Below are 13,671 nucleotides of genomic sequence, written 5' to 3' on the forward strand. Positions count from 1 at the left end.
TGATTCTAGGCCTTGCTTCTCCCAGTGTCCCACTTTTTATTTTCTTTTTCTTTATCTTTTTGCTTCTAGAAAAATCCCTTTGAATAATGATTTAAGAAATAGTTTAGGAATAGGGTGGAATTCAGGTCCGGCATTAGAAAAATATCCTTCAGTATTTATTGAAACCTTGCCCTCCTATGAAAAAAAAAAACAGAGGGAAAAAATTACTGAAACTATTTACTTGCTGGTTGATTTCAGAATAGTGTGGAAGAACGAATTTCTAGTGTCAAATGAGATCGCTAACCGGATCAAATCCTAGCGGCCCCAAAAGCGCCGGGCTAGGGCCTCGAGGCTCACATCGTCATCAGTCCACAGCCAGTCCCAACTACCTTGGTAAAACTCCGACTAAACTTCCAGTTGTTCCTCTAAATCGCTATCAAATCTCGACACACAAATCAACACCAATATTGACTAAACTATCAAGTTACAGATCATGCATAAATTTTAAAATGTTCCAAACTGTACATAATAAAGCAAATTCAAACGCACTAGATCCAAAAACTACCATTAAAAGGTTGCTAAAACAAAGTCGGAATGCCCAGTCACGATAACAGCCATCCCTTTTTTTCAGTAAGGAGCTGATCAATTGCTTATTGTTCTTTTGCGTTTTTGGCAATGATGGGATTGCAGATTAACTGAAGCCCTATCAGCTTTTCCTCTAACTCATCTGCCTCCGCAAGCTGGTTCCAATCTAACCACTGTGTCACCTGCTGAACAGCACCTTCAATCCTCTTCTTACCTGCGGGGTCAAGCTTTGCACCATTCTCCTTGTCATTCACAGTATTCCTCATGTCGTAGGCGTAGTTCTCCAAAGCTGCCTTAGCCTCAGCCTTCTCTCTGTACTTATCATCTTCAACCTTGTACATCTCTGCATCCTTGATCATCCTATTAATCTCTTCCTTGGGCAATCTCGCCATTTCATTGGTGATTGTGATCTTGTGGCTCACACCAGTGGTTCTCTCCCAGGCAGAAACGTTCAAGATGCCATTGGCGTCGATATCAAAGCAGATAACGACACTGGGAACACCGCTGGGTGCTGAAGGAATGCCACGTAGTGTAAATTCTCCCAACCAGCAGTTATCCACAAATCTTGCTCGCTCACCCTCGTAAACGGCAACTAGCATCTCAGTTTGGTTGTCCACAGTGGTAGTGTAATAACTTTCCATCTTCGTTGGAATGGCAGTGTTCCTCGGAATCACAACAGACATGAGACCACTTTTGAGATCAACCCCAAGGGACAAAGGGGTGACATCTAAGAGCACGATGTTTTTTACCTTTTCATTACACATACCAGTCAAGCTAGCAGCTTGAACAGAGGCTCCATATGCCACAGCTTCATCTGGGTTAATGCTCCTATTAAGCTCCTTCCCATCAAAGAAGTCCTGCAACAGCTGCTGAACCTTGGGAATTCTGGTAGAACCACCAGTAAGAACAACATCATTTACACTTCCCTTGTCCATCTTAGCATCAGTCAAACACCTTTCCACAAGCTCTATAGAATTCCTGAATAAATCCATGTTGAGCTCCGCAAATTTGGCACGGGTAATAGTTGAGCTGAAATCAATACCGTCATACAAAGAATCAACTTCAATGGTAGTCTCAATTGCAGAAGAAAGAATCCTCTTTGCTCTCTCACAAGCAGTTCTCAACCTTCTTAGAGCTCTGGCATTTCCACTTATGTCTTTCTTGTGCCACCTTTTAAATATTTGAACAAAGTGGTTAACCATTCTGTTGTCGAAGTCCTCACCTCCAAGGTGTGTGTCTCCAGCAACAGCCTTCACTTCAAAACTATTCTCCTCAACGGTAAGAAGTGAGATATCTGCAGTACCACCACCCAGATCAAAGATCAATACATTTCTCTTGCCAATTCTACCCACGTTGTCAAGGCCGTAAGCAATTGCAGCGGCGGTTGGTTCATTGAGGATCCGCATGACATTGAGGCCCGCAATGCCACCGGCATCCATTGTGGCCTTACGCTGAGCGTCATTGAAGTAAGCCGGGACGGTAACAACTGCATTTTTCACCGTCTTGCCCAGATAGGCCTCGGCAATCTCACGCATATTTTTTAGGACCATCGATGAGATTTCCTCGGCCGCGAATTGTTTATCTTCACCCTTATAACTTACCACGATCATAGGCTTGTCTTTAGAACCTTCAATGACCTTGAATGGCCAAAGATTGATATCATTCTGAACCAACGGATCACTGAATCTCCTTCCAATCAACCGCTTTGCATCTGCAAAACACTAAAGCGTAAGATGCAGCAAATATAAATATCAAACTCTTCTAAATTTTTGATTGGCATGGTTTCCTTTTTTTTTTTTTTGTCTGAACTGGTAAATTAGTTATCACTGCATTAACCAGAGGGAATTAAGTTTTGAAAGAAGCATTTTTTTAATACTTTGTAGGTCCAAATCCAATAAACATCTCATAAATACACGAAGGGAAAAAATGAAAAAACAATTGACACATTAAGTTGTTAGAATTGAGAGAGACACAACACGTCTAGATAGTAAAAAAACTAGAACTATCCTTGGTTAGAATTGAGAGAAGTGGTACAACTCATAAACTGACATTTTCTACAATACATTAGATCTATTTTAATAATAAAAGTAATTTGACAATATACCGTACCACATTGATCCACGTCCTAACCATGGCCTCGATATAGATTGCTTGCTCTCTTTCTTTTTATTATCATTACTGTTGTTGCATCTTAAAAATAGACTATGGCTATTGAGAATTAACGTACAAAAAAAATTTCTCAACGAAAAAAAGAAAAGGAAAGAAAAAATAAAGAACGAGAAAAATAATTCTGAGAAATTACCAAAGACGGAGTTAGTAGGGTTCCTGGCGACTTGGTTCTTGGCGGCATCACCGACCAAGCGCTCTTTTTCGGTGAATGCAACATAAGACGGCGTCGTTCTATTTCCCTGATCATTAACTATTATCTCTACTCGATCATTTTGCCATACTCCCACGCACGAGTACGTCGTCCCGAGATCGATCCCTATTGCTGGGCCCTGCTTCCATTCTTCGGCCATTGTTGTCGATTTCCAGAATGATCACGGTATTGAAGCAAGTCTAGACTATATGTCTCTCGGAGACGATGGTCTTTTTATATAATTTGTTTCCTTGCCCACGAAGTAGACGGAATTTGTAAAAGTTGCTTTTACTCTGATATTTGCGCACAGGTGAATAGAGAATCGAAAAGAAAAAGTGAAAGGGAATCTTAGTACTTTTTGTTTTATTTTTTTTTTTGGGGTGTGATTATATTGGTTGAAGGTTTGATAAAAGAAAATGCTAGTGGAGCGTAAAGAAACAGTAATAAATTTATAATTAGCGGTATGCCAAAGAGTAAGGAGGCGTTTGGATTTAAAAATGATTTAAAATGAGTTGAGATAGATTGTAAATAATAATGAGATGAGTTGTAAATAATAATGAAATTTGTGAGTTAAAATTATTAAATAGTAATAAATAGTAATGAGATGAGTTGAGATGAGCTGAGATGAGCTACGAATCTAAACGTCTCCTAAATGTTGGCAACCCGTTAGCACTATTCTTTGTTAAATTATTATTATTATTATTTTTATTTTAAATATTTTTAAAAAATAAAAAAATATCAATCACTTCTTTAATTATTAAATAAAAAAATATTAAAAATTAAAATAAAATATACAAGCGGTCAAATTAAAAAGATATAATATCATTTTCCTTGTTAAATTAAGGCACGTTTGGATTCAAAGTTAATGTCAACTTATCTCATCTAATTATTATAATTTTATCAGATTATCGTATAAAATATAATAAACAATTTAAAATTTTTAAATTTCAAAATAATAATAATATTAAAAATAATATTTTAATTAATTTTAATCTTTTATCTCAATTCATTTCATCTCAACTCATTATACAAAACTCATCTAATTATTTTCATCAAATTACTTCACTTTTATTCAATTTATTTGTAGTGATTATTAAAAGGTTCTCACTTGTTTGCTTTTTGGGTGGCTCTACTGGAAGCTCCCGTGGGGTACTCGATAGTACATTTTATTTATTTCTTTCTTTTACAGTACAATCATTGATAAAGATTATCAAATCGTGCAGCACAAGTTTTGTAATTCCAATTTGTGGGAAACTCTTGGTTTTATTGCTTTTCATCAGTCGTACGTGAAACGTCTAATACCCAAATTTGATTATTACAAAAACAGATAAGAAGTTTGTTCATATAATTCTTTTCAATACAGTCTGAGAAGGAATGAAATTTGGTCTTTACTTGTCACAAGAAGCTCGGAAAAAGATGTCGCCATTTGATTATACGTATTCTTTTCTTTTTTTGTCTTAATAAGATCTGTAATGGGTTTTAATTCTTAAGCTTGATAATTGCAGCCCAGCCATTTCATCAAAGTCGTTCTTTTCAATCACCATCAAACATTTTACCCTCTGAAATCAATACCTACAAGAAATTACCTATTAAAAAAAAAAAAAACCAGAAATTGCAGACTAATATTCAGATGTTCCAACTTCCAACAACCACAAAAAGAAGAAAATACTCTAATTAAAGGTTTGGACGAATAGATTCAAAATAGTAGCACCAGTAACATGGTTTGAGCTTTAATTAGTTCCTTGCGATCGTAGCTGGTAAACTGCTGTGGCAGACATAAGCATCGACAACTGTAATCCTTTGTTGAGGGGAGGCTGCACAATTTCTTATTAGTACCTAGATATTTTGTGCCCGTATAAGCGGATCGCAGATTAACTTGAGCCCTAAAAGCTTTTCCTCAAACTCAACTACCTCTGCAAGCTGGATCCCATCTAACCACTTAATCATCTGGACAACAGCAGCTTCAATTTTCTTCTTTTGAACTGGGACAAGCTTAGCACATTTCTCCTTATCATTAATAGTGTTCCTCATCCTGTAGGCAAAGTTCTCCAAAGCTGCCTTAGCCTTTGCCCTCTCTCTACGTTCGTCATCTTCAGCCTTGAATATCTCTGCTTCCCTGACCATTCTATTAATCTCTTCACTGGACAGTCTCGCCTTGTGATTGGTGATGGTGATCTTGCAACTGGTGCCACTTGTCTTCTCTTTAGCAGAAACATTCAAGATACCATTAGCATCGATATCAAAGCAAACTTTGAGCTTAGCAACACCTCTTGGTGCGGCAGGAATGCCCTGAAGCTCAAATTCTCCTAACCAATTGTTATCCAAAGTTCTTGCCCTCTCACCCTCATAAACCGAGATCAAAACCTCAGTTTGGTTGTCTGCGGCAGTGCTGTAAAATTCCTTCATCTTGGTTGGAATGGCAGTGTTCCTTGGAATCACAACAGACATGTCACTTCCTTTAACCTCCACCCCTAGGGACAAAGGTGTGACATCTGAGAGCACAATGTCTCGAAGTCTCTCATTACCCAATCCAGACAACTTTGCAGCTTGAACAGCTGCTCCATATGCCACAGCTTCATCCGGGTTAATGCTCCTATTAAGCTCCTTCCCATCAAAGAAGTCCTGCAACAGCTGCTGAACCTTGGGAATTCTGGTAGAACCGCCAGTAAGAACGACATCATGCACACTTTTCTTGTCCATCTCAGCATCGGTCAAACACTTCTCCACAAGCTCTATCGAATTCCTGAATAAATGCATGTTGAGTTCTGCAAATTTCGCACGGGTAATATTTGAGCTGAAATCAATACCATCATACAAAGAATCAACTTCAATGGCAGTCTCAATTGCAGAAGAAAGAATCCTCTTTGCTCTCTCACAAGCAGTTCTCAACCTTCTTAGAGCTCTAGCGTTTCCGCTTATGTCTTTCTTGTGCCACCTTTTAAATATTTGAACAAAGTGGTTAACCATTCTGTTGTCGAAGTCCTCACCTCCAAGGTGTGTGTCTCCAGCAACCGCCTTCACTTCAAAACTATTATCCTCAACGGTAAGAAGTGAGATATCTGCAGTACCACCACCCAGATCAAAGATCAATACATTTCTCTTGCCAATTCTTCCCACGTTGTCAAGGCCGTAAGCAATTGCAGCGGCGGTTGGTTCATTGAGGATCCGCATGACATTGAGGCCCGCAATGCCACCGGCATCCATTGTGGCCTTACGCTGAGCGTCATTGAAGTAAGCCGGGACGGTAACAACTGCATTTTTCACCGTCTTGCCCAGATAGGCCTCGGCAATCTCGCGCATTTTTTTTAGGACCATCGATGAGATTTCCTCAGCAGCGAATTGTTTATCTTCACCCTTATAACTTACTACGATCATAGGCTTGTCTTTAGAACCTTCAATGACCTTGAATGGCCAAAGATTGATATCATTCTGAACCAACGGATCACCGAATCTCCTTCCAATCAACCGCTTCGCATCTGCAAAACACTAAAGCGTAAGATGCAGCAAATATAAATTTCAAACTCTTTTAAATTTTTGATTGGCAGGGTTTCCTTTTCTTTTCTTTTTTTCTCTGAACTGGTAAATTAGTTATCACTGCATTAGCCAAGGGAATTGAGTTTTGAAAAGAAGCATGTTTTAATAGTTGTAGGTCCAAATCCAATAAACATCTTATAAATTCACGAAGGAAAAAAAAAATGAAGAAACCAGTTGACACATATTAAGTTGTTGTTTACAAAATTGATGGATTTTCACATTATAATTTTGAAAATAAGTAATGCTGATAATTAGGATTGTTCATCTGGGTTCCGACTAAAAAATTCGGATATACCCGAGCTGCAATCCGGAAGACCCGGGCTGGATTCCGAGTTCCGAGTTGAACCGGTTTTTTTTTTTTTTAAGGCATTTTCGCTTATAGTTGCTGATTACAAATACACGTAGATGAGTAAAATATACGACCGTTTCTAATGGGTTTCCTGTCACTGCATGCCTCTTAATCCTAGAGTACTCTCATGCATTATGCATATCGGTCCCTCGATCGCCTTCTTGAAAGTGGTAGCACGCAAAGCTGAAAACGATGGATCCTTACCTACTTTCCATCCTCATAAAAAAGAAAACAAGAATTCTCGATCTCTCCTTACAAGAAAATCGAAAACAGTGCCATGATATGCTAATCTCCTGGTAGAAATACCCCACAAAGTAAGGGAAAATAAAAAATAAAAACATTCAAATTGAAAAAAAAAATACACCAGGTACCGGGTTGTAAACCCAGAGTCGGGTACCGGTACTCGAATCAAGGGTACCCAAGTTTTACAATCCGAATTCTGGTCCAGAACCAAATTCGAGAAACTGGATTCTAACCGGGTCGAAAAAAACCCGACCCGGATGAACAGTTCTACCGATAATCTAAGTTTAAAACGCTAAATTTGAAGATGATTAAAATATGTGCATACCTTGAATAAAGATTGTACTTCAAGTGAAGAGACACAACACGCTTAGATAGTAAAAAGACTAGAACTATCGTGGGTTAGAATTAAGAGAAGTGGAACAATTATAAAGAAAACTCATATGATGTCATATTCTATAATTAGATTTATTTTAATAATAGAAGTAATTTTATAATATATCGTACCAGTTCTTAACCATGGCCTCGATATAGATTTGCATGCTCTCTTACTTTTTATTATCATTAATGTTGTTGTATCTTAAAAATAGAGTATGGCTATGGAGAATTAACGTACAAAAAAAAAAGAAAGAATAAGAAAAATGATTCTGAGAAATTACCAAATATGGAGTTAGTAGGGTTCCTGGCGACTTGGTTCTTGGCGGCATCACCGACCAAGCGCTCATTCTCGGTGAATGCAACATAAGATGGCGTCGTTCTATTTCCTTGATCATTAACTATTATCTCTACTCGATCATTTTGCCACACTCCCACACACGAGTATGTCGTCCCGAGATCGATCCCTATTGCTGGGCCCTCCTTCCATTCTTCGGCCATTGTTGTCGATTTCCAGAATGATCACGGTATTGAAGGAAGTCTATATGTCTCTCGGAGACGATGGTCTTTTTATATGTATAATTTGTTTCCTTGCCCACGAAGTAGATGGTACATGTAAAATTGCTTTTTCTCTTATATTTGCGCACAGGTTAATAGAGAATCGAAAAGAAAAAGTGAAAGGGAATCTTACTGTGTTTTTTTTTTTTGGGGAATGATTACATTGGTCGAAGGTTGGATAAAGGAAAATGCTTGTGGGTTTGAAAAGGAGAGGTTTAGATTTAAAATCTATTTCAGTTAATCTCAATTTATCTCATTTTATTATTATAATATTTTTAAATTTTTATATAAAATATAATAAATAATTCAACTTTTTTAAATTTTAAAATAACTTTTTTAAATTCTCACACTAAATATAATAAATAATTTAACTTTTATTCTACTATTCACAAATCATCTCAACCAATCTCAACTCATCTCTAAATCCAAACCTCTCATTAAACTTATTTTTAATCTTGTCGCTCATATATTTTAATTTTTTTTATTTTTTACTTATTGATTAAATAAGTAATTATTAATGAAATTATATGTTTATTTATTTATTTTTAATAATTAAAATTGTTAAAAAAATACTTGACAAAAAATCAAAAGAAAAATAACAACAAATTTAATAATACCGGTACACCCAACGGTAAATATTAGGTGGCCTGCAAGGACCATCCTTTGTTAAATGGGTAGTGTTACTGTGCCTCATTAATTTGTCTATTTGGTGTGTTTCTAGTATAAATTATATTTTTTTTTCTTTTTATTTCAAGCATTTTTTAAACATGTTTAAATATTTTAAAAATATATATATATATATATCAATACACTAATACTCACTTCCTTAATCATTAAGTAAAAAAATATTAAAAAAAATTCACATGTATAGCTCTCGTGGGGTTCCCGATAGTACATTTTATCTATAGTTTTCTTTGTTTTTTTTTCACATGTATTTTTTTAACATTTTTAAATATTATTGTTTTAAAAAAATTCACAACATCATTAAAAAATATTTTATTAATCATTAAGTAAAAAAAAAAAAATTCCTACGGGATCTCCCAACGGGAAGAGTAGTATTATTCGTCATTTTAACAGACATCATCTTTTAGAATTTATATTCATTTTTTTGTACATAAATAATGTGTTAAATAATTCTTACTTAACACATTATTTATTATGTGATCTACTATAATTTTTAAAAAATCAAAACATCAATATTTTTTTTAAAAAAAATTAGCCTTCTATGTCAATTATGTGTCGAGTGTGTTAAAAAAGAGATTTTCGTTTGGATGACAAACATCTCTCAACTTATTTCAATTCATCATTACAACTTTTTCAAATCCCAACATAAAATATAATAAACAATTCAATTTTTTCAAATCTTAAAATAATAATAATATTAAAAAATAATATTCTAACAATATTTTATCATCTCAACTCAACTCAACTCAACTCAACTCAACTCACTTCAACATCCAAACGCAACAACTTTTTCTCTTTAGAACAAGAGAAAATCTTAAAACCGGTCAGTCCATTATATCTTAAATAACAGCCCCTAATATATGAGTGACACGTAGACATTTCAGATTAATCTTCATGTAGCCGCACATTAGATTTGAAATTCTCAAATCGATTCACCCTCTCTCTCTCTCTCTCTCTCTCTCAGACACGAAAAGATAATCTCCTCCAGAGCATCCTCTTCTCTAGACCAACGCACGTCCTTCTCCACCGCAAGCCTTCTCTCCCGGGCACTCCTCGCCCAACCTTGAACTGGTAGCAGAGCCACCGTAAGCCTCTGCAATGCCTCCTCCATTCTTTTATCTTCTCTCCCCATCTTCTTAGCCGTCTTACCCATCATATTTTACGAACCTTGAAGGTTGCTATACATTCAACCCCTTTAATGGATTCATCTCCTATCAAGCCATCTTCTTTTTCGTTGTTATCAAGCCATTGTCGTTGGTCTAGTTGTCATGTCAATCTTTGCATGCTAATGTTTTCTTCTTGGTTTAAACTCATGTTATTAATAATAGAGATTAGAAGCTTTGCTCCTCTGAGTCACATATCTATCATTTCACCTCGTACTAGACTTATCTTGTTCGTAATGAAGCCAAACAAGCTGACCCTTCCATGAGTGTTTTTATTGCTGGACAGCAAAGAATTAGTTAGGCTTTAAATTTGGGAATCGAAATTATGGTGATTGATTTTTAATGCAGCAGAAATGGTCAATTGTGAGAACAATCACTCAGTTTAGCCCTTGATTTTGCTCATCGAAACAGAGCATTTTTGTTTTCCCCATCGTGAGCCGTGGTTTTACCACCAATCTACTGCCACCTCTCCTCCACGCCATCGTCATTGCATAGAGAGAATCTCCAAACACTTCATGCCGCAATAAATCCGTCGTCCTCCTCTCGATAAGCCCACGCTCAAACTAGACTCACATGCTGCTCTCTCTCTCTCACTTTATTTCTCGAAAAATTGATGATGCTATTGTGCGGCAGTGGGTGATAGGAACTACAATGTGCGAAGGTTTTCTAAATGAGACTCAAATCGATTTTTAAAGGGGCAAAGAAAATATGTGTTTTATGTCTAGTGTAATCAACCTATTGTAATTTTTGTGAAATTGATGATGTGGCATAGTTTTATTGGAGGGTTGTTAATGTCTCAAAGTCGGATGGACAGCTGCAAAACATTTTTCTTAAATAATGATATGTCCTTTTAAAAAAATAACATATGCGCGCATGTAATCGAAAGAGAAGAGGAAACGACATGAACTCAAAAGTCAAAAGAATGAAGATTTTTAATATTATTAAATTTTGGAAAATAGTAATACTATTAACTTTGCTACAATTTTCTTTTATGGTACGATCATTGATAAAGATTATCAAATCGTGCAGCACAAGTGTTGTAATTCCAATTTGCGAGAAACTATTGGTTTTATTGCTTTTCAGTCGTACAACTAATACCCAAATTTGATTATTACAAAAACAGATATGAAGTTTGCTCATATAATTCTTTTTAAAACGAAAAATATTAGAATAAATTTTAAATGTATAAAAAGAGAGCCAGGTCGTAGATTTTAATTCTCGTAAATATCTTTTTTTTGTTTCGCAAAAATATAAAAAGAAGGAAAAAAAGCTTTAATATAGTCATCACGGCAACGTGTACACGCTACATAAGAAAATAGTATGCTGGAAATAAGAGAAATATATGTATAAACTAGATTATAATAACATTCTAAGGCCCGGTTTGGTTTAAGAAATCTCTCAACTTATATTATCTAATTGTTATAATTTTTTTAAATTTTGACATAAAATATAATAAACAATTTAACTTTTTCAAGTTTTAAAATAATAATAATATTAAAAAATAATATTCTAATGATATTTTATTTAACTTTCATCTTAACTCATATAATCTCAACTCACTATCTAAATCTCTCCTAAATGTAACATGGCAATTACACATTACACAATAATATATTAAAATTGGACAATGTGAAATATATTAAACTCAAGATAGGTGGTGTGAGTACGTGAGAACTAGGGTTGTATAGATTTCAGTCCAGACTGGAAAAATCGATTGGACTAAAACCAATATCAATCGGTTTTAGTCCCACACATTGTGGACCGAAAAAATTCGGTCCAGTCCCGGGGTCTATAAATTTTATACAGGACCGAACCGAACTATATATACATTTAAAATATTTTTAATAATTTAATATATTATTTTTATATAGTAATTATATAAGTTAATGATATAATTTTTATCTAATTTATTGTCATTGACTATATAAAATATTAAATAATATATGCTGTGAATTAATAAATATCATAAATCATGTGATAATTTATGTCATTATATATAAATAGACAATAGTAATAAAGAAATATTAGTTCCATAATTATTTTTTATTCTATTCATATGAGAAAATATACATTACGAGAAAAATATAGTACTACTAATCAGCCAGCCAACTATCATTGATCTCATAAAAATATTTATTTCTTATAATTACCAATTCATGCAATTTTTCATGAAAAATCAACATAAATTATATAATACATAATCTAAGACAATCTAAGACTTGTATTTATACAATAATACAAAGAATATCACTAGTACAACAATTAATTATACATATATATATATAACCATTAACACAGATCTTCAATATCTATGTGCATGCATCATTAAAACTTAACATACTTTTGGTTGGAAGAATTCTTGCATGTTTTTTAGTCTCTTGATCAATCAGTCTTTAGGAATCTTTATACCTGGCTGATGAATAGAGAAACAAGCAAGCATTTAAAAATGAATGATACTATATTACTAAAATACTAAATACAGCATACATACTCTACTATTTAAACTTAATTAAAGTAATTAGATAATTTTTTTAATATACCTAAGTTGCAAGCAAGCCTTAGTAATATATGCTATCAATTAATCATATATGATATATGAAAGATAACAAAATATACAAGATAAGATTGGCTCTTCAGGAGCTCAATATTATTCACTGCTAATTTTTTATGTTATTCATGTAGACTCAGACTACACACTCATGGTTAGTCATTCGCTCGACCTGTGTGTCGAGTACCTATTGAGCGAACTCACAGGTTGATATTCGTTTGAGTGCTAGATCGAGTAGAAGACAAACTAACTCATGGATTGATCTTAGCTCGAGCACCAGATTGAGCAGGCATTGAGTGAACTCACGGGTTAATCTTAACTCGAGCACCAAATTGAGCATAAGTCGAGCGAACTAACGAGTTATTATGGAAGATTGCTGAGTTGCAACCCATTGAAACATATATATATATATATATATATTAATTACCCTTATTGAAACGACGTCGTTTAGCTTTATTTTCAAGCCAAACAATGTCGTTTCAACCCAGGTTCTCTCATCTATCGCCCACTCCCCCTCAGTTCTCTCTCACTCTCTCATAATCTCATTCTCCCTCCCGAGTCTCGAGTCCCCCTGTGTCAAACGGAGATAAGAAACCCTAGAACTCCCAGCGCTTCCCCAGCAGCTTTCAGCCGCTTCATCGCACGCTATCACTGTTCTAAGGTACAAAATTACTCTTAATAATTTTTATCTCGTGTTTTCCTATTTACATTGGAAAAAAAAACTGGAAAAATAAAGTTGTTTAGGAAACCGAAAAGATCCATATGAATTGATTTAATCACGTAGTTTTTGCCACGTTCTTGCCTATTTTGCTTCTGGTGATGTAATTTTTTATGGGTATTTGGGATTTTTGCAATTTTGATGATTTTGTGAATTGATCTTTGTAATTTTTATATGTTTACATGTGTTTGATTATTGGCTACAACAAAGTTTATGAATACTTGTTTGTTACTAATTTGTTAATTGTTAAGTTGTAATCTTATTTGTTTTGGACTTGTTAATCTAATTGGTTATGTTTTGGCTTAATGATTTCAAATTTATCATTTGAAGGACAAAAATGCTTAAATTTAGAAAAAATTCAAATTTGGACTTATTAAGTTAGCTTGTTAAGTTAAATTTTGTATGATTATTTTTATAAATGGACTCTACAAAATAAACGATTTCGGGGGACTCTAGCACCGATAATGCTAATGAGTCAACACAAGAATTTAGTGGCATTCCTCTACTCCCACTCAATGTAAGTATTAAAACAAGTGGTAGTGGACCTAATGGTGGTAGAACTAGGATGGTTTGGGATCA

General features: G+C 34.7%; 2 protein-coding genes across 2 annotated transcripts; both read right to left on the bottom strand.

The window, feature by feature from the left end:
• Positions 1-420: 420 nt before the first annotated feature.
• LOC108986329 (heat shock cognate 70 kDa protein-like) lies at positions 421-3,215 on the bottom strand. The gene is made up of 2 exons (XM_018958906.2): positions 2,867-3,215; positions 421-2,275 (listed from the first exon to the last, which is right to left on the bottom strand). The coding sequence occupies exons 1-2, from the start codon at positions 3,081-3,083 to the stop codon at positions 630-632; spliced, it is 1,863 nt and encodes a 620-aa protein (XP_018814451.1). The 5' UTR covers positions 3,084-3,215; the 3' UTR covers positions 421-629.
• Positions 3,216-4,436: 1,221 nt separating this feature from the next.
• On the bottom strand, positions 4,437-8,001 carry LOC108986331 (heat shock cognate 70 kDa protein-like). The gene is made up of 2 exons (XM_018958908.2): positions 7,706-8,001; positions 4,437-6,399 (listed from the first exon to the last, which is right to left on the bottom strand). The coding sequence occupies exons 1-2, from the start codon at positions 7,920-7,922 to the stop codon at positions 4,760-4,762; spliced, it is 1,857 nt and encodes a 618-aa protein (XP_018814453.1). The 5' UTR covers positions 7,923-8,001; the 3' UTR covers positions 4,437-4,759.
• Positions 8,002-13,671: the final 5,670 nt, after the last annotated feature.

This window comes from Juglans regia, chromosome 7, assembly GCF_001411555.2.
Source record: "Juglans regia cultivar Chandler chromosome 7, Walnut 2.0, whole genome shotgun sequence".
NCBI classification, from domain to species: domain Eukaryota; kingdom Viridiplantae; phylum Streptophyta; class Magnoliopsida; order Fagales; family Juglandaceae; genus Juglans; species Juglans regia.